The sequence below is a fragment of the Periophthalmus magnuspinnatus genome, chromosome 24, assembly GCF_009829125.3.
Source record: "Periophthalmus magnuspinnatus isolate fPerMag1 chromosome 24, fPerMag1.2.pri, whole genome shotgun sequence".
In the NCBI taxonomy this organism is placed as follows: domain Eukaryota; kingdom Metazoa; phylum Chordata; class Actinopteri; order Gobiiformes; family Gobiidae; genus Periophthalmus; species Periophthalmus magnuspinnatus.
The window spans coordinates 3,233,107-3,255,235 of record NC_047149.1 but is presented as its reverse complement, the minus strand read 5'-3'; the positions used below and the strand labels follow the sequence as shown (position 1 = coordinate 3,255,235).

General features: G+C 44.3%; 1 protein-coding gene across 1 annotated transcript in view; it reads right to left on the bottom strand.

The window, feature by feature from the left end:
• Positions 1-540: 540 nt before the first annotated feature.
• The window catches only part of nt5e (5'-nucleotidase, ecto (CD73)), a 32,452-nt gene continuing 10,863 nt past the window's right edge, over positions 541-22,129 (bottom strand). The window contains exons 3-9 of the mRNA XM_033991385.2: positions 6,982-7,170; positions 5,602-5,799; positions 5,161-5,315; positions 4,559-4,667; positions 3,688-3,837; positions 3,404-3,604; positions 541-1,575 (exon numbers count right to left, since the gene is read on the bottom strand). Coding sequence (XP_033847276.1) covers positions 1,421-1,575; positions 3,404-3,604; positions 3,688-3,837; positions 4,559-4,667; positions 5,161-5,315; positions 5,602-5,799; positions 6,982-7,170 — 1,157 coding nt within the window. The 3' untranslated portion in view covers positions 541-1,420. The remainder of the gene's footprint in view (positions 1,576-3,403; positions 3,605-3,687; positions 3,838-4,558; positions 4,668-5,160; positions 5,316-5,601; positions 5,800-6,981; positions 7,171-22,129) is intronic.

The window sequence follows — 22,129 nt, the reverse complement described above, 5'->3', positions numbered from 1 at the left end:
GTTTTCCCTTAACTACAAGACCTGTAACCTGACAACAAGACAAAGAACTACAACCATGACAGCTGGTCTGAAGCAGGAGATGACTTTACTCAGAGATTCAGAGTCTGTGTCCAGGGCAGGTCTGCTTGTAATTTTTCCACATCCTGTTTTTGGTTTGACCGTGACCTTTGACCCTGTGTTCCTTCCAGATCCGTGTTGGGTAGATTTAAATACTCTTCTGGTTCAGATAAAGACCCTTCTGTTCTGCTCTGATCCCAGACGCTGCACACTGCATTATAATGTGCCCCTACAGTCCTGGATCAGTCCTGGATCAGTCCTGGTTTAGTCCTGGTTTAGTCCTGGTTTAGTCCTGGTTTAGTCCTGGTTTAGTCCTGGTTTAGTCCTGGTTCAGTCCTGGTTTAGTCCTGGTTCAGTCCTGGTTCAGTCCTGGTTCAGTCCTGGTTCAGTCCTGGTTCAGTCCTGGTTCATTTTTGCATTTTACTTCTTAAATCCGCAGCGTTATTTGAATAAAAAAAACAAACAACTAAACACAATGATGCTGTTCAAACCCTTTTTATATTTGTATTTTGTAAATGTTACTTTCTAACCATAAAATATTATTATCATAAAAAGCATTTTCCTCTGAAAAAAAGAGTCCAGTGTCCTGAACCCCACATGACCCACAATCCTCCGCGGCTCAGTGGACCACGTGACCCACAATCCTCTGCCCTACACTCTTTAGCGGGACAGCTCACTATTTTCGGGTCTCGTGATTCTGGCATCTGGATGAAAAAAGGTCCACACTAAAGACTAAAAGGCTAAACTCCGATAAAACTGAATTCATCTCGTAAATAATAAGTATTTAGTATAAGTATTTATGCACTAGTAATACGCTCACATTTATGTCAAACTCACGTAAATGGAGTATTCAGCTTTTTGAGATGTGGAAATTATCGCTAACAGCTTGAGCTAAAGCTGCTAACACTAGCATCTTTACACCATAATGGTTTATTTAAGAGTGTTTTATTCATAACAGAATCAACAGTGAGATAAACCAGAGCTTCATCTGCTTCATTCAGTCGTGTTGTGTCCAGTTAAAGACCTGTCTCTGTCCACTGGGGTTTTCACGACTTTCACAAAGCACTGTGGACTATAGTGACCAGTGCATTACTTCCGTCACTGGACATTCGGACACCACTAAAAATGTGTGACCCCATTTAGAGCCCTAAGGAGGGGACATTGTGGACATTTAGTGCCCTAAGGTACTAAATGTCCACAATGTCCTTAGGGCACTAAATCCACAATGTCCTGGACTAAATGACTAAATGTCCAGGACACTGTGGACATTTAGTGCCCTAAGGAGGGGGCATTGTGGACATTTGGACACTGCCCTTGATCCTCTGCAGCTCAGGGGACCGTATTACCCAGGATCCTCTGCGGCTCACAGCACACCCCACAGCAGCAGGGGCAGCAGTGCGCACAAAGACGTCACAGACATGGAGGCTGAGTTCAGGATCCGGATTCTTCCTTCGACGGCCGAGTGGACCACACCACGTTTGGACAAGAACGAGGAGATCACAGTGATGTCCAAGTCTCCTGAAAAAGACACAAGACATCAGAGACCGGGGTTAGACCTGGACTGAAACCAGAGACCAGGGCTAGACCAGCAGTGAGACCAGACACCAGGGTTAGACCAGGACTGAGACAAGAGACCAGGGTTAGACCATAGACTGAGGCCAGGATTGAGACCAGAGACCAGGGTTAGACCAGGACTGAGACCAGGATTGAGACCAGAGACCAGGGTTAGACCAGGACTGAGACCAGAGACCGGGGTTATACCAGGACTGAGACCAAGATTGAGACCAGAGACCAGGGTTAGACCAGGACTGAGACCAGGACTGAGACCAGGACTGAGCATAGACACTACCGAGATGTCCAGGTCTCCTATGGACAAAGGTCGGGGTTAGACCAGGACTGAGACCAGGATTGGGACAAGAGACCAGGGTTAGACCATAGACTGTATAAGAAGTGTGATGTCACCCACAGCGTTCGGCTCCAAATGAAGCTCGTAGAGGCTAACAGTTATATCGGCTAATCTACAACCAGGGATAAAACCAGAGCGAGACTGTTGAAGGTAACACCCCTTCTCACCTGCACCACTGTTTAGGCAGGGGGCAGGTGCTTAGCAACGCTGTCCCGAGTGACCTTGGGGAAAGAAGGCGCCTGATTTGTCTATTATTAATGTTTATATCTTGATTTAGGGACAAAATAGTGAAATAAAAACAGGATCATGTAGAGTGGGTTAATACCAAAATTTTAATGTCAGAATGATGAGTCTGACAGCAGCAGGTACAGAGAGAGGGGGACTACGTTTTTTACACAAAAAGTGAATTGGAGCCACAGTCAATGGAGCCCAAAGCACATCTATGATCCCTTCCTATTTGGAATGCTGCAGTTAGCAAGTTAGCTATGTCCATTTGCATTTATAGTCTATAGATTAAACCAGGGTTAAACCAGGACTAAAGAGAGACCAGAGTCGGACCTGTCGAAAGCCAGAATAATGTTCCAGCACTGACAAGGTTGGTTCTCGTTCAGGAAAAGGAAGGATTCTCTGAGGAGCTTTAGCCACCGATGACATGCTTTGATTTTTCAGCATGAAAGAATATAAATAAATAAATGCCTTACACTTGTAATGCGCTTTACAGGCTCGTCAAAGCCTCTCAAAGCGCTACACTATAGTCATTATTCATTCACTTCCACACTTGGTGACGGTAAGCAACTATTGTAGCCACAGCTGCTCTGGGGCAGACTGACAGAAGCGAGGCTGCCAATCTGCACCATCGGCCCCTCCGACCACCACCTATCATTCGCACACACACCACTTTCATACTAGGCAATGTGGGTGAAGTGTCTTGCCTAAGGACACACAGAACTTTGTCTGAGCGGGACTCAATCCTCCAACCTTCGGGTTGGGGGACCAACACTCTAACCACTGAGCCACTGTCGGTCTGGTATAGTGAACCAGGACTGAATCAGGACAGACCCAGGATTAAACCAGGACTAAACTGTTATGGCTTTCTTTAGCATAAATCTTTATTTGTATTATTATGGATCATTTTGACCTAACCTTCATAATACTATCTGTTATGTTGTTATGTCTTGTTGTTATGTCTGTGTGTCCAGCGGCCTCCAGCCACTTCGATTAGACCAAACTGGCAAGATTGTTTTGGTGGTATAAATACTCTGTATTGTTTACATTTGGGAGCTGAGGGCGAGACGACACCGTTAGGGACACAGCTCTTTGACAATTGTGCACAGTTGATTCAATAAACCAGACCTTTGATTCAAGACAACTTCTCTGTTGATTTTTATATCTTTAAGACTTTTTGACCATTAGAAATTCCACAACAAAACCCAGACTGACCGCTGTTGTGCTTGACCATCTCCTCTGGGATCATGCTGAAGCCGTCTCCTCCGGTCACCATGTATGAGGGCACTAGAACCTTGTAGACCAAATCGTCCTGGACCAGGTCAAACATCGGGACCCTACAGAGGGTGCACAGGATCCTCAGAGACTGGACCCGACTGTATGGAGGTTTGGACAGGTCCAAGTCCACCTGGAACCCTGGACACAAGGACAGAAGAGGTCTTAACCACGACTGAATCAGAACTAAAGCAAATCCAAACCAGGTCTATACCAAGACTGACCTGAGACCTGCAGGAACTCCCCGGTGCTCTGACCATAGCGGTGGACTGAGTGCTCGAAGGCCTTCTTCAGAGTGGAGCCTTTGAGCAACACCAGGTCAATGGTTCCTCCAAAAGGGAGAACAGAGAGCAGGTCTTCCATCGTGATGGAACCTAGAACACAAAGACACAGATGACTACAGCAGCTACAACTCACACAAGAGGAACTAGAACACACATACACACATAAGGAACTAGAACACACACACAAGAGGAACTAGAACACACACGAGGAACTAGAACACAAACGAGGAACTAGAACACACACGCGAGGAACTAGAACACACTCACACGAGGAGCTAGAACACACACACGAGGAACTAGAACACACACGAGGAACTAGAACACACACGAGGAACTAGAACACACACACAAGAGGAACTAGAACACACATACAAGAGGAACTAGAACATACACATGATGAACTAGAACACACACAAGAGGAACTAGAACATACACAAGAGGAACTAGGACATACACAAGAAGAACTAGAACACACACAACAGGAACTAGAACACACACAAGAGGAACTAGGACATACACAAGAGGAACTAGAACACACACAAGAGGAACTAGAACACACACAAGAGGAACTAGAACACAAGAGTAACTAGAACACACACAAGAGTAACTAGAACACACGAGAGGAACTAGAATACACACAAGGAACTACAGCAGTTAAAACACACACGAGGAACTACGGCAGATAGAACGTACACATGAGGAACCACAGCAAAAGACAACACACACATGAACTACAGCAGCAATAGAAAACACACACTGAGGTGATGGAACCCTGACCTCTGACCCTGTGACCCCCTGACATTTCCCGTACCGTTCCTGGTCTCCTCGTCGATGGAGTTTCGGACTCCTCCTCCGTTCATCAGAGCTGCACTCACATGGTTCCACTGGAGGTCCTCCGAGAAGCCCAGAGCGCTGTCCACCTCAAGAACACGAGAACATGAAGTACATTAAGTACATGAGAACATAAAGAACATAAACTATATAAAGTACACAAGAATATGAAGTACAGGAAGTACACATGGACATGAAGTACTTTGTAGTAGTAGTTTGGAAGTATATAGTAGTAGTACTGTATGTGTTTCAGCGTTCACACGTTTATGTCATCATTGAAAAATCTGAACGTTAAGTGAAATGTTTGAGATGCTATGGTGATGTTTAGATGTTGGTTACCATGGCATCACTGGTAAGGTTGTTTGTTTTTTTGTACCTTTCCGCATATTTTTTGTCATGTTTCGATGATATTTTGGTGTTTGTCGTTACCATGACATGACAGATAAGATTTAGTCTACATTTGGTGATATCCTTGGTTAGTTTTAGTGTCTCATTACGATGGTGTTGCAGATGAGTTGGTTTATTGTACATTAGATGATATTTTTGATGATGTTATTGTCATGTGTTGGTGTTTGTCGTTACCATGGCGTCACAGATGAGGTTGCCAAGGTTACACTCTCTGAAGCGACACTCTTCATTGGAGCCGTTGAGAAACACCAGGGTTTTTCCCACCACCTGAGATGAGAAGTTCCTCAGGTTTTGCTTCCACTGCTCCACCTGCTCCAGGATCTCCGGGTCTAAGAGGAAAACAGCTCACAATCTCCCCAGATGCTTCCCCCATAACACTCTACCCCGACGCCTTCCCCTTCACAATCCCCAGACACTCTTCCCATCACATTCTCCCCAGACACCTCTTCCTGCACACTGCACAGGTTTAGTCCTGATTCAGTCCTGGTTTGGTCTTGGTTTAGTCCTGTTCTAATCCTGCTTCAGTCCTGGTTGAGTCCTGGTTTAGTCCTTGTTCAGTCCTGGTTTAGCCGTGATTTAGTCCTGGTTCAGTCCTGGTTTCATCCTGGCACAGACCTTCTGGGATGGAGCTGTCCAAGAGCACTGGGTTGCCGTCGGCTTCCAGAACGTTCCCGTCGGAGTCGAAGCGGAGCCGCAGGTGTCCTAGGTACTTCCCAAAGGCGTAGGCCTGGACCACCGGGACCTGCCGTCCATCTACAGACTTGATCAGGACTGGGTACGGACCCACTGGGACTTCCACCGAGGGAGGGGGGCCTGGGGACCATAGATGAGTCAGATGCCCTCCCTGAGTGTCAGATGCCCTCCCTATGTTTCAGATCCCCTGTAACGCATATTGTATTATGAGTCACTGAGTGTACCTCCAGATTTCTGCCAGATACCCTCCCACAGGTGTTATGCCAGATGCCCTCCCACAGAGGATGAGAAATTTGAGCTGTGCCCAAATGTGAAAAGAGTGAGCAGCCTGAATCCCCCTCTTCTCTTTGCTACTTCTTCCAATGTAAACTTGTCACACAGTGTTTATGTCCTCAGACACAAAACATCTGCAGCCCTCGCTCTCACAGAGCTAATCCCAGACCAGGTCTGGACCAGGACCAGGTTTGGACCAGGACCAGGTCTGGATCACAACCAGGTGTGGGCCAGGACTATATCTGGACCAGGACCAGGCCTGGGCCAGGATCCTGCAAAAATACTGCTCAAAGTACCTGTTATTAGTTATTTGTGGACACATTTTATTTGTATCTTTGACCCAAATAGTTTAAATCTGAATCAAACTGTTCTCAACCACAATCTGCATATTCTTTAAGCTCTGTCCAATCATAGTATGCGATGCTGTTCTGCACGTTTGTACAGAGATACTATCCAATCAGAGCAGGTGATGCTGTTCTGTGTTAGTACAGATACTCAAGTGTAATTATTACACAATATTGAGAGTTTACAAAAGTACAGCTACCCAGAAAATCTACTGAAGTACCCTCGTGTGTATTTGTAATTAGTTACTTTTCAATGTTATGCCAGGTGCAGTTGAAGCACTGATAGGTGCACATGGAGCACAGACAGGTGCAGAGGATACTGACCATTGTACAGGTCTTGAAGTGCAGAGGATAGGCTTACGATGCAGAGGAGGTGTTTGGTATAGAGGATAGGATGCAGAGGAGCTGTTTGGTCTAGAGGACAGGGTGCAGAGGAGGTGTTTGGTATAGAGGACAGGGTGCAGAGGAGCTGTTTGGTCTAGAGGACAGGGTGCAGAGGAGGTGTTTGGTATAGAGGACAGGGTGCAGAGGAGCTGTTTGGTCTAGAGGATAGGGTGCAGAGGAGGTGTTTGGTATAGAGGATAGGACGAAGAGGAGGTGTTTGGTATAGAGGATAGGATGCAGAGGAGGTGTTCGGTATAGCGGGTAGGGAGCAGAGGATGTATTTGGTGCAGAGGATTCTGACCGTTGTAGAGGAAAGTGTTGGAGTGCCCCCCGATGACCACGTCCACACCCTGCACCGACCGGGCGATGTCTTGGTCCACGCTGAACCCGGAGTGTCCCAGAGCAATGATTTTATTCACCCCCAGAGTCTGCAGTTTATCCACCTGCCTCTGGAGGGCGCTCAGCTCATCCTCAAAGTGCACGTGAGGCCCTGTGGGTGAAAGATACATACATACATGTTTACAACAGCATATCTCTGACAGAGGTAGCCAACTCTGGCTCCAAGTCACTTTCTATGTAAAAAACATGTCCCCTCTCTCTGTAATTGCTGCTGTCAGACTCGTCTGACCTTAAAATGTTTGTATTAACCCGCTCTACATGATCCAGGGATTCTTATTTTACTATTTTATCCCCAAATCAAGATATGAACATTAATATCAGACCCATCAGATGCCTTCTTTCCCCTGAGGTTACTCCCACTAGCATTATTAACCCCGTGCTGTGGGTGACACTAGTGTAGCTTTTAGCAGCTAAGTACATCTAGTCCTGTCCATGGACCATGGACCATGCGCAGTTGAGCTACATAAGACCATGTGATTTTGTACTATGAGAGCGAGTGGAGCAGAGCGGCCACAAGTCCTACCATGTGACCGCTCTAACCAATCAGCACTTGAGTTTAGCTAGAGCGGACATAAAGCATAGCCGAAGCTAACGATTAAAAAGGGTTTTTTAAAACAATAGATAGATTTTGAGCGGTAGGTGCCCTGTCAGTCCCTGTCGGTCGAACATGAGCAGTTTGCGATTACATTGCGCTCTATGAGAAAAATCTTTTCTGGGCATAAGGGATTTTTTTGTTGTAGTACCAAAGCGCTACCAATACCCTATCCAGTTATTTTATAAAAGTAAGCCAACTGTCAGAGGCCCAGAAAGGTGCAATGAAAAAACAAGTGCCCAAGAGGTACAGTCAGATGCCCATACCTGCACTGGAAACTGCCAAACAAAGGCTTCAAGCCTTGGCCAGCCGCGTAAAGAGGTACACACGAGATAATAAAGCCAGACAAACAAACCATCTGTTCGCAACACAACCGGTGAGAATGTACACTCAATGGCAGGGTAATAACACCAGAGCAGACCCACCAAGGCTGGAAACCGAACAGTAGTGGAAAGGGATATGGGAGAAAGAGACATCCCATAACAGAGATGCACAGCGGCTGGTGCCTCTGAGAGAAGACCACAGCAACCTCCTTAAACAGAATCCACTCATCAGCACAGTGGAAGACATCCAGAAAAGAATCTCAGGTATGAAAAACTGGACTGCACCAGGCCCTGGCATGATCCATGTCTCCTGGCTAAAGAAGCTCACTGCTCTCCATGAGGTCGTCTGCAAGTGATTTAGCACCAGGTTCTCCACAAGCATGAGGTGTGAGATAGGAAAGGAGCGACCCGTGTTGGCCATGCCCGAGCCCTGTCACAAACAGCTCTGCTCACCGACCCCCACGGGCAGGCTATCCTTGACCACTCAAAGATCCACAGCGCTACGGTATCATCACGTTTAGGGGGGATTCTAACTTAGAGGCGTTCAGTCATAATCCCACAGATGGTAGCGTTGCCCCATATAAGTGTTTGAACACCCTGTGATTTTGCAAATTCTCCCACTTAGAAATCATGGAGGGGTCTGAAATTTTCATCTTAGGTGCATGTCCACTGTGAGAGACATAATCAAAAAAAAATCTGGAAATCACATTGTATGAATTTTTAAATAATTTATTTGTATGTTACGGCTGCAAATAAGTATTTGAACACCTGAGAAAATCAATGTTAATATTTGGTACAGTAGCCTTTGTTTGCAATTACAGAGGTCAAACGTTTCCTGTAGTTTTTCACCAGGTTTGCTCACACTGCAGGAGGGATTTTGGCCCCCTCCTCCACACAGATCTTCTCTAGATCAGTCAGGTTTCTGGGCTGTCGCTGAGAAACACGGAGTTTGAGCTCTGGAGCTCTTGAGCTTTAGGTCTGGAGACTGGCTCCGTAAGAAGTATATCAAGGTTCTGGAGTGGCCTAGCCACTCCTTGGTTATCCTGGCTGTGTGCTTCGGGTCATTGTCATGTTGGAAGACCCAGCCACAACCCATCTTCAATGCTCCAACTGAGGGAAGGAGGTTGTTCCCCAAAATCTGGCAATACATGGCCCCAGTCATCCTCTCCTTAATACAGAGCAGTCGTCCTGTCCCATGTGCAGAAAAAAAAAAAACCCAAAGCATGATGTTTCCACCCTCATGCTTCACAGTAGGGATGGTGTTCTTTGGATGGTACTCATCATTCTTCTTCCTCCAAACACGGCGAGTGGAATTAAGACCAAAAACTTCTATTCTGGTCTTATCTGACCACATGACTTGCTCCCATGTCTCCTCTGGATCATCCAAATGGTCATTGTCAAATTTAAGACGGGCCTGGACATGTGCTGGGGAACCTTCCGTGCCATGCATGATTTTAAACTATGACGTCTTAGTGTATTACTAACAATAACCTTGGAAACGGTGGTCCCAGCACTTTTCAGGTCATTGACCAGCTGTTCCCGTGTAGTTCTGGGTTGATTCCTCACCTTTCTTAGGATCACTGAGACCCCACGAGGTGAGATCTTGCATGGAGCCCCAGTCTGAGGGAGATTGACAGTCATGTTTAGCTTCTTCCATTTTCTAATAATTGCTCTAACAGTGGATGTTTTTTCACCAAGCTGCTTGGCAATTGCCCCGTAGCCCTTTCCAGCCTTGTGGAGGTCTACAATTTTGTCTCTTGTGCATTTTGACAGTTCTTTGGTCTTGGCCATGTTAGTAGTTGGAGTCTTACTGATTGTATGGGGGATTGTATGTATTTACAGCAGCAACATACAAATAAATTATTTTTAAAAATCATACAATGTGATTTCCAGATTTTTTTTAAGATTATGTCTCTCACAGTGGACATGCACCTAAGATGAAAAATTCAGACCCCTCCATGATTTCTAAGTGGGAGAACTTCAAAATCACAGGGCGCTCAAACACTTATTTGCCTCACTGTAACCTGCTATAGATCTACTTTCGACTGGGGCATGGGACACAATTATTAACATGTCAACTTAAAATAAAGGCCACTGTTTTTTCAGATCTTACTGGAAGATGCATAGGTCGCCTCGTCAGTGTCCTGTGATAGATTGATCCAAACAGGGTGTAGCTGGAATATCTCGTCCCATCCCAGGCCAGGTCGCAAGGGCCCACTATACCGGTTTGTGGACGAGGGCATGGTCTTGGGCACTGTGGTCCCCACGGAGAGATGGAGGTTGTGTGGGAACGTGGAGCATAGCATCTCGATCTGGGTTACAACTGCAGTCTTTGGCAAATTGAAAGGCTTTTGCGTGCATATAAGAGTGGATTTACTCCACTCTGAGAGCGACTCTCAAAATTGTTTACTTGCGTCTTTAGCAAAATATAAGTAACTAGAGGTTTAGGAAAGTATAAAGTATAGCCATTAAATATTTTGGATCCAAAGAAAAATAAAGATTACGCTTTTAGCAGTGTCAAATGGTAAAAAAAAAAAAAAAAAATCCAGTGTGTTGGAAAAAGGAAAAGAAGTAGAAAAAGAACAAAAGGACTAATCATCGCACACTGTCTGTGTTAACTTCCCATGTGAGTTTGTGTTCTGTCGTGAGACCTCACGAGAGGCGCGGTTCTGGCAGTTCTTACCTGTGTGTCAAGATGGTGGCTGAATAAAATTTTCTCTACAACAAGATCCTCGTGTTTTTGGGAATTTACATGGTAGCAGAGGATGGTTACCAATTACAGAGTACCGCCGAAGTTTGACGAAACCAGGCCTTACGAGTGTTGGAAAAATGAAGTTAGTATCTGGAGACTTGTTACGGAGCTGGACGAGAAAAAGCAGGCGCTCGCGGTGGCACTTGGGCTCGAAGGGAGAGCCCGAGAAACAGCGTTGGAAATACCCACCGAGGATTTGAACAAGGATAACGGTATGGAAACGTTACTTGCAAAATTGGATGCGGTGTTTTTGAGAGAAGAAAAAGGCCGCGCTTACGAAGCGTACTCTTATTTTGACTCGATAACAAAAGACAGTGCGGTGTCCATGGCGGACTATATCATTGACTTTGAGCAGAGATACAACCGAATGAAAAAGTACAACATGACTCTGCCTGACGCTGTACTTGCCTTCAAGCTCCTGGACACGGCGTGTCTGGAGGAGAAAAACAGACAACTCGCGCTTACTGCGTGCACTGAGCTCACTTTTGTATCTATGAAGTCAGCGTTAAAATGGATCTTTGGTGGAAAGACAACAGGTGGAACGAACAACAACGAAAATCAAGATACAGCGTTTTTCACGGAGCAAAAAACCGACCGGAAAATCCAGACGTAGTGGCCCATCACAGAGCGCACATCAGTGGCAGCGGCCACAGCAAGGCACCAATCCACTGGACAAATACGGCAGGCGAACGAGATGCGCCATTTGTCAGAGCACGTACCATTGGGCGAAAGACTGTCCTCATCGGAGGAATGAAGTTAAGTTGACTGAAGATGAAAATGTGGAGGAGTGTAACATTACCCTGTTTACTAAAGCGGCTATGACTGACTCGGAGATCTTCTTAACAGAGTCATTGGGCTCTGCCATCATTGACACGGCTTGTACACGTACTGTGTGTGGTCAAAAGTGGCTGGACAGTTACGTGAAGGATCTTACCAAAAGACAAATAAACAAACTGATGCAAACGGAATCTCCCAGCCACAAACCCTTTAGATTTGGAGATGGCCAAATTGTGTACTCCAACAGAAAAGTGAAACTCCCAGCCAAAATAGGACCTACAAAGTGCCACATTGAAACTGAAGTAGTTCCTGCTGATATTCCTCTCTTATTGAGCAAAATGTCCCTGAAGAGAGCAGGAACTGTTTTGGACATGGAGAATGACAGAGTTATCATGTTCAAGCGGCCTGTGCCTCTGGAGCTCACTAGCTCAGGACACTATTGTGTGGACATTAGAGATGTAAATGCAGAAGTGAGCTGTAATGACAATGATGTTCTGGTTGTTACCGCAGACATGTCCATAAAAGAAAAGCATAAAGTTCTCCTGAAACTTCACTGCCAGTTTGGCCATGCCTCTGCAGAGAGGCTGCAGAAGCTCATCCACAGCTCTGGAAATACTGATCAAGACTGTCCAGTCATCCTGCAAGAAATCATTCGTGACTGTGAAATATGTCAAAGATACAGCAGAACCAAGCCCAAGCCTGCTGTTGGTTTGCCTTTAGCCTCAGAGTACAATGAGACAGTGGCAATGGATCTACATGAGCTGGAACCTGGTGTATGGTACCTCCACATCATCGACCATTTCACACGCTTCAGCGCTGGAAACATTGTGAGGACCAAGAAGCCGTCGGAGATTGTTAACTCTTTCATTCACTCGTGGATAAGCGTCCATGGAGCACCAAAACGGATCTACACTGACAATGGCGGAGAGTTCAACAACGAGGAGATACGAGACATGGCAGGACACTTCAACATTGAGACAAAGACTACAGCAGGATACAGTCCCTGGAGCACCGGGTTGTTGGAGAGACACAACATGACACTGACCGAGATCCTCATGAAGGTGAAAAAGGAAAATGGGTGTGGTTGGCAAATTGCTTTAGACTGGGCTCTTATGGCTAAGAACAGTATGATCAATGTGCATGGTTACAGCCCACATCAGCTAGTATTTGGTCAAAATCCTAATCTCCCTTCTGTTTTGGTTGATAAGCCACCTGCTCTAGAGGGCACAACTATGAGCACCAGAGTAGGGCAGCACATAGCGGCACTACATGCCTCCAGGAGAGCTTTCACAGAGGTGGAATGCTCAGAAAGAATAAGGAGGGCACTACGCAAACAGCTTAGGCCTACAGATGACAAGTATGAGACAGGAGACAGAGTGTACTATAAACGAGCAGACAGTACAGAGTGGAAAGGTCCAGGTGTAGTTATTGGTCAGGATGGGTCTGTGGTGTTTATCAGACATGGGGGGATCCTTGTACGTGTGCACCAGTCCAGATTGAGTAAAGTGAATGCACAAGATGCAGAGAAACAGATATTGCACACTACTCCTGAAAACAACAAAGAAAATAAAAACACAGTGACGATTGATGTGTCAGAAAGTTCAGATGGTGAACAAAGAGGTGAAGAAGAAGAAGAACAAATCAATGACAACAGTGAAAGTGAAATGACAGAAAACCCCAGACAAATTAATGTTACACCTCCTGAAACAGATCGTTATGCAACTTCTGATTTAAAACTGAAAACAGGGCAGAAAGTCACATTTACTAACAGAGAAGATGGTGTTCAGTACACTGCCAGAGTCTTAAGCAGAGCAGGGAAAGCAAAAGGGCAGTACAAAGATTGGTACAATGTGCAATATCTTGAGCCAGATGGCAGTGAGGGGCAAAAGCAAGCATTAGACATGTCACATGTTGACAACCTTGACATTGAGTCTGAAAATGTGGACAATGATGTTCTTATTACTAAAGATATTTCTTTTGATAGTGCTAAACAGCAAGAAATCGAGAATTGGCAAAACAATAATGTTTTTGAGGAAGTCACAGATAGAGGTCAAAAATGTGTATCTACTAGATGGGTCTGTACACTAAAAGAAAAGCCAAATGGTATTGTCCCAAAGGCACGGCTTGTAGCAAGAGGTTTTGAAGAGGTAAATATTCAGAGTTTGCAGAAAGACTCTCCCACATGTGCATCTGAGTCACTTAGATTGCTGTTAGCTGTTGCCAGTCAAAACAAGTGGAAGGTTCACTCTATGGATATTAAATCTGCCTTCTTGCAGGGTATGGAACTCTCGAGAGACATTTACATTCGACCCCCACCTGAAGTGGGTGTGGACGGTGTACTGTGGAAACTAAAGAAATGTGTGTATGGACTTGCAGATGCCTCCCTCTACTGGTACAACAAGGTTAAAGAACTGATGCTGAACACTGGTGGTAAAATGTCTCAGGTTGATCCTGCAGTGTTCTATTGGCTGAATGACCATTCTGAGGTCACAGGTTTACTGGCATGTCATGTAGATGATTTTCTTTGGGCAGGATCCGAGCACTTTGTAACGAATGTGATTCCTGTACTTAAATCTACCTTTCATGTAGGACGTGAAGAACATGAGAGTTTTTCTTATGTGGGGATGGACATTACCACAGTTGGTCATAAAGTATTAGTTCATCAGCACAATTACGTACAAAATCTGCAACCAATCCATTTACAGGCCGCCCGGGCTGTGCAGAGGGATGCTCTCTTAAACGAAACAGAGACAGAGCAGCTCAGGTCCAAAATAGGACAGATCTTGTGGGTTGCTAAACAAACAAGGCCAGATGTAATGTTTGACACATGTAGCCTAGCATTCAACATTAAAAAGGCTACCGTTCAGTCTATTCATGAAGTGAACAAAGTGATCCATAGACTTAAGTCAGAGAAGGTCACACTTAAGTTTCAGCACTTAGGAAACAATGCTGATTTGAGTCTAGTTGTCTTCAGTGATGCTTCTCTTGGCAATCTTCCAGATGGTGGCACACAGGGAGGAGTTTTGATTGCACTCATGGGTAAAGATGGCAAGTTTTCCCCTCTGTTTTGGCAGTCTAAGAAGATCAGATGTGTGGTGAGAAGCACTCTGGCAGGAGAAACCCTTGCCATGTCAGATGGTATAGACAATGCAATGTTTCTGGTCACACTGTTCTCTGAGCTCACTACTGGAAATGCAAGTCTGAATGCTTTTCCCCTTATCTGTGTTACCGACAACCATTCACTTTTTGATGCACTTAAGTCTACTAAGCAGGTCACAGAGAAGAGGCTCAGGCTAGAAATAAGCAGCATCAAGGAGCTTTTACAATCTAAGAAAATAAAAGAGGTCCGTTGGTCAGAGGCTAAGTCACAGCTTGCCGACTGTTTCACTAAAAAGGGAGCCTCATCCGTTATGCTTTTCAAGGCTCTAGATGAGGGTTTGTGATTATTGTAATTGTTTTTATTTTTTTTTTTGTTAAACCAAAAAAACTGTTCTGCCATTATGCCACTAATACTTTTGTGTGCAGTTACTGTTCTGAAATAAGGGTGTTAACTTACCAAAGCACACTTAAAATATGCTTTTAATTTATTTTTCTTTAAAGAGAGAGGGAGATTGTTAACTTCCCATGTGAGTTTGTGTTCTGTCGCGAGACCTCACGAGAGGCGCGGTTCTGGCAGTTCTTACCTGTGTGTCAAGATGGTGGCTGAATAAAATTTTCTCTACAACAAGATCCTCGTGTTTTGGGGAATTTACAGTCTGCACAGTGGCTTTACTGCCGCCTCTGTGGGCATAACTTTATGCAAATTTGGGTCCTCGCAGTTTTGGGGTTCTTTTTGCACCAACATTCCGCTCTGTGGCTTAAAATTGAATTCAGATACATTCACACAACAGTTAAGGGTTACATAAGAATCACTCGTGAGATTAACCAATGCTTACTGTTGATTCTCCTGTTAGCATCGAAGATACAATTGAGTGGGTGAAGCATTCAGCAAAATAGACATCAATATAAAGTGTTGCACACATGTATCAATGAAAAGTCAGAATACCATTGTCCCATTTAGTCAGATCATGTTTGTATGATCCTGCATTCATTAGCCTAACATGTCAGTAGGATTTTAACCAGGTCATTGTCGTCACAGATGTCCAATCGTTGGTGCCATTTGTCTGGCTAAGAAGAATTAGGACATGCGTGTAAATTATGGATGTTTGTGAACCAGGCGAGAGTCCAAACCAGAGACCAAGGACCAGAGACCAGACCAGAGACCAAAAACCAGAGACCAGACCAGACACCGGACAAAAGACCAGAGACCAGACCAGTCCTGAGACCAAACCGGAGACCAGAGACCAGACCAGACCAGAGACCAAACCAGAGACCAGACCAGAGACCAGATCAGACCAGAGACTAGACCTGAGAACAAAGGCTAGAGACCAGACAAGAGACCAGAGACCAAAGACCAGAGACCAGAGACCAAAGACCAGACCAGAGACCAAAGAGCAGAGACCAAAGAGCAGAGACCAGACAAGAGACTAAAGACCCGACCAGAGACTAGGTCAGAACAGAGACCAGGCCAGAATCCAAACCAGAGACCAAGGACCAGAGACCAGACCAGAGACCAAAAACCAGAGACCAGACCAGAGACTGAATTAGGTCCAGAAACCAGACCAGAGACCAAAGCGAAGAGACCAGAGACCCGACCAGAGACCAAAGAGAAGAGACCAGAGACCAGACCAGAGACCAAAGGCCAGAAACCAATGGCCAGAGACCAGATCAGAGATCAGAACAGAGTCCAAAGATCAGAGATGACACTCAGATTTATATCTCACTGGTAGCAGGTGAATATGGACCAGTGGATTCACTCTGCCACTGCATCCAACAGATCAGTGTGTGGGTGTAAAACAACTTTCTTCTGCTAAACTCAGACAAGACTGAAGTCATCATCTTTGGTCCACAGAAACATAGAGAAAGTGTCAGCAGTCACCTCCAGTCTCTCTCTCTAAAACCTTCAAATCAGGGTAGAAATCTAGGGATAATAATGGACTCAGACTTGAACTTCAACAGCCACATCAAATCAATAACATCTGTAGCTTTTTACCACCTAAAAACATTGCAAAAATCAAAGGTATACTGTCAAAACCAGACTTAGAGAGACTTATCCATGCATTTGTCTCCTGCTCACTGGCCTCTCCAAACGAGCCTTAACACAGCTGCAGTACATCCAGAACGCTGCTGCTCGGGTCCTGACTAGAACCAGGAAGTACGAGCACATAAGTCCTGTGCTCAGGTCTCTGCACTGGCTTCCTGTAGCTCAAAGAATAGACTTTAAAACAGCTCTGCTTGTGTATAAGTCTCTCCATGGCCTAGGTCCAAAGTATATCTCCCACATGTTAGTGCCATATGAACCATCTCGCAATTTGAGGACTTCAGGGACAGGCCTCCTGCTGGTGCCCAGAGTCAGGACTAAACATGGGGAATCAGCGTTTCAGTTTTATGCAGCTAAAACTTGGAACAGTCTTCCTGAAGATGTGAGACAGGCCTCTACTTTGACAATATTTAAATCCAGGCTCAAAACGGTTCTGTTTAGCTGTGCATACGACTGAAAGGGTTTTATTCTGCACTCTTCTTTTTAATGGTAATTTTATGATGACAAAAGAAACATGGACTGATGGACTTTTATTAGACATAGTAAAGTGACAGGAAAGTATTTGAGAAGTGACAGGAAAGTTTTTTTGTAAAGTAATGGGAAAGTTCTTAAACTAAGCAAGACAGTGTTTAAAGAGCGCGAGAGAGAGTTTTTAAAGGGGCAAACGAGTGGGTGAGAGTTGCAGATTGGGTGATTATTTATGTTTTGATTTGTGTGATTTTAATGTCTTGCTCAGGTGCGGGCAATTTCCCTTGAACAGGTCCTCTCGTTTCCAGAATAGGTCAATGTTCTCAATGTAGTGCAGTCCTCTGACTCTGAGGTAAATTTGTGCACCTTCCTTCTGTCTATGCTAGGAAGAGGTCCACTGATGGATGTCTTAACCTCCACTTTATCAAGCTCCTCAAATAATTTAATGAAATCCCTTTTTCAGGTTTTCAGTCAACTGCAGGTATCAGCTGTTTAACTCCTCAGTGTGTTTACAAAACTTTTGGCAGGAGTTTTGTAATCTCAGAAATAGTGTGACTGGGGTAAGAGCAAGTTTGAATTCCTCTGTGGCTCACACCTCTGATAGCATTGTCTCCTAATAGCAGCTCTTTTGCCAACCTCATTGCTCTTGTTTTGTGACAATAATCCATTTTCTGTTTGTATGTTAACATCAACATCAGTCTGTAACAGTGGTAAAAATCTGTTTGTAAGTGTTTGTAAGCTGTATTTTGGGTGATGTAACTATATTAGCATTGTCTTTTATCACTTGTTATGTTGGCTTGGAATTCTTGTCTTTTCAAAGTTTTGGAAAAGGCACCGTATCACTCAGGTTTAAGTTGAAAGTAGCAGTTCTTCTCTGAAAGTAACTGTAAGCTGCTTACCACTGGAAATCACAGGAGGAAGTCTTTTTTCAGGTTCTAAAACAAATATCTTGCTTGTAGCTCATTAATTTGTTATTGATAGTTCTGACAGCTTTCACAGAAACAATTCCTTTGGTTTCTGTAATATGTCTTGTATACGAAGAATATAGTGCGCTACGCGGAGTGATATATGTAACACTACCTATGCTCTGGACATGTATTAAAGTTACCCGGTTCTTCACACTTCAGTCTCCATCCTTCCTAATACAATAATACTTCATGGTGGCAGCGGAAAGTTGAGGAATGAAGAAAAAAAGGCCCGACTCCTCTCCCACAGCGTATATTGAAGCGATAATTGCCGTTGCTAACTGCACGCTAAAGCTAACTGCCGATACGAGATGGCATCACATTTACCCACCATGAACTGGTCCGACCCGGATCTGGGTGAGGCGATCTCGTTATTCAAGCAGAAAATGTGTCTGTACCTAGAGGATGAGGAAATAACAGACGAAGCAAAGCAGGCGAGGAAAATATGCCAAGGTATCGGAGATGAGGGGCTAAAGAGGCTAAATGCTAGCGGGCTAACAGCAGATGAAAAAAAAGTGCCGCCAAAACTGTGGACATTTTTCGAAGGTCAGTTAAAGCTGGATGTTAACTTCAGGATTCACAGACTTCATCTCATACAATATAGACAAAAACCAGATGAAAGTATTGATGATTTTGTTACCAGAGCGAGAACTCTTGCACTAAAATGTCAGTTCACAGAAGAGGAACTCCATGAACGTCTCATTGAACTTATTATAGCCAGTACACCACACGAAGCATTCAGAAATGAGCTTTACAGTAAACCACAAGGTTGTTCCCTTGCTGAAGTGTTGACTGAAGGACGAAAACATGAAGCTCTAACAGCAGGAAATCTCCAACTGCACCAATTGGAGGTAAGCAAAACTGCACAAAAAGAAAAAATGGATGCTATTATTAAAGGGCGTCATTGTCAAAAATGTGGATCAGACCATAAACCATGACAATGTCCTGCTTTCAATGATGTGTGTCATTTATGTGGCATCAAAGGACACTGGGCTAAATGCTGTAGAAAAAGAAAGCAACTAAAGCATAAAGAGCACTCCAAGCAGCAACAAAGAAATAAGTCACAGTCATACAAGAATGACCACAGAAAGGCAAATAAAATGTATGCCATACAAACTACAGACTCAAGTGAGGATGACATGTATCAAAGACAGTTTCACTGTGTCACAGTTAGCGAAAAATGCAGGCACAGTATTTATACTAAAGCACCAAGAGACGAAGCATATACAGTATTAAATGTAAAACCACCTGACCTACCAGACCAGAAATATACACTGCGACTAAAGATCGACACAGGTGCATCAGGAAACACCCTCCCACTGCGTACATACAGACAAATGTACGGCAGAAATCGTCAGGCTATGAACAGATTGCAAAAGAGCCATGCAAAACTGTCAGCGTACAGTGGACACAGGATTCACTGCTATGGGAAACTAGACATTCCATGTCAGTGGAAAGATTCCAAGTGGGTTAATGCCATGTTCTATGTTGTGGATGTACCAGGTCCGGCAATAGTTGGGTTACCTACATGTGAAGCGCTTAAACTTGTCACTGTGAATGTGGACTCTGTGACTAATGCCAGCAAAACAGCACACACAGAGACTAAAACAATACAAAACAAAGTAGATACACCAAACTGCATTAACACTGTAGAAGATCTAAAAAAAAAAGCATTTCCAGACCAGTTTGACAAACTCGGAAACTTCAATGGTACTGCAAAACTACTGTTAAAAGAGGGCGCTGAACCATTTCAAGACCCACCACGCAAATGCAGCATTCACATAAAAGACGAGCTCAAAAAAGAGTTGAATAGTCTTGTGGAGCAGGATGTGTTATACGAAAAGTAGAAGTGCACACAGATTGGTGCTCCAGCCTAGCATACAGTACTAAAAAAGATGGAAGCCTACGAATATGTCTCGACCCTCAAAAACTAACCAACAGTTTAAAGAGATGTCCACACAAGATTCCTACTGTTGAGGAGCTCAACCCAAAATTTGCAAAAGCGAAAATATTCAGCAAATTAGATGCAAAGGTAGGATACTGGTCCATACATTTGGATGAAGACTCACAACTGTTCACAACATTTCGCACTCCATTCGGCAGATACTGCTGGAAACGTTTACCATTTGGACTAAGTGTGTCTCAAGATATCTTTCAGGCCAAGATGGATCAGATCCTGGAGGGACTACAAGGAGTAGTGAGCATTGCTGATGACATTGCAGTTTATGGGGAAAATGAGGAGGAACACGACAGGAACCTAATCAGCCTGATGGAACGTGCTGCAAACACAGGTTTGGTGTTCAACAGTGATAAATGCAATATCAAGCAAAACCAAATCTCATTTTTTGGTAACCAGTACACAGCCAATGGCATCCGACCAGATCCGACTAAAATCCGAGACATTTAAAAAATGCCAACACCCCAAAACAAAGATGAACTACACAGATTCATTGGGATGTTATCTTATCTGTCTCCCTATATACCAAAGTTTGCAGACAAAGCACACACCTTAAGAGGCTTACTAAAAAATGACGTACCATGGTCATAGGACACTACCAAAAATGTTTCGATGACCTGAAAGCAATAATCACTGAAGATGCCTGTTTGAAATACTACGATCCTAAGACGATTCTAACACTCGAAGTAGATGCATCACAGAAAGGTTTAGGGGTGGCACTCATGCAAAACAGCCAACCTATAGCCTTTGGATCCAAAACACTCACAGATACGCAGTCTAGATATAGCAACATTGAGCGAGAAATGCTAGCTATTGTCTATGGTATACAACGGTATCACACGTATCTGTACGGTAAAGCATTCATAGTGATTACAGATCACAAGCCACTTGTAACCGTATGTCAAAAACCACTACATGCGACTCCACCAAGGTTACAACGAATGCTGGTGCAAGTGCAAGGTTACAATTTCGAGGTCATGTATAGGCCTGGACCACAGGTGATCCTGGCTGACACCCTTAGCCGATTACCAAATCCTGAGAACAGTAGCGAAATAGAACTGGACGAGCGTATTGATGGAATAGATCTTGAAACAGAAGACCCTGAAATGCACACTATAGCACTTATCAACTTTTCTCCCAAAAAACAGAACACTCTTCGTGCAGAAACAACCAAAGATCTCGAACTAAATGCACTGAAGGAAGTGATTCATCAAGGATGGCCAGAAAAAATATCTGATCTCCCAAAAAATCTACGTGCCTATTGGTCATTCAGGGACGAACTTGCTATAGAGGCAGGAGTCATATTCAAAGGCAGACAAGTGCTTATTCCTGATTCGATGACACAGAGTATATTAAAACAACTACATTCAAGTCATCAAGGAATCGAGAAAACACGTCGTCTTGCAAGAGAAAGTGTATACTGGACAAAAATGAATAATGACATTAAGGGGATATGCAGAACCTGTGCGATATGTATAGAGCACCAGGATGCAAACCCAAAACAACCTCTCCACCCACATAAGGTACCAACCAAGCCGTGGCAGTCACTAGCTTCAGATCTATTTGAAGTGAACGGTTGTCAATATTTATTGACTGTGGACAGATATTCCAAGTTCCCTGTAGTGGATGAGCTACACACAGTGTCAAGTCATGCAGTAGCACAAAAGATGCAAATGTATATGTCACTATTTGGACGTCCTGATGAAATATTGACGGACAATGGAACACAGTATACAAGAGAAGCTTTCAAAAAGTTCACAGCGGAATGGGGTATTGAACACATCACAAGCTCTCCCCATTACCCAAAAAGCAATGGATTCATTGAAAGACACGTCCGACACATCAAATCAATTGTTAAAAAGACACTGAAGATTGGTGGAAGTCTACAAATGGCACTACTACAGATCAGAGCAACACCGATTGACAGTAAACTTCCATCACCTGCAGAGCTGATTTTTGGCAGACCCATCACCACCCTTCTACCAAGTCGAACAGACCCTGGCAGAGAAGAGCACAGATTGCAACTAGAACAACGAACAGCAGACATGAGGGAGCATCATGACAGAAACAGTCGTA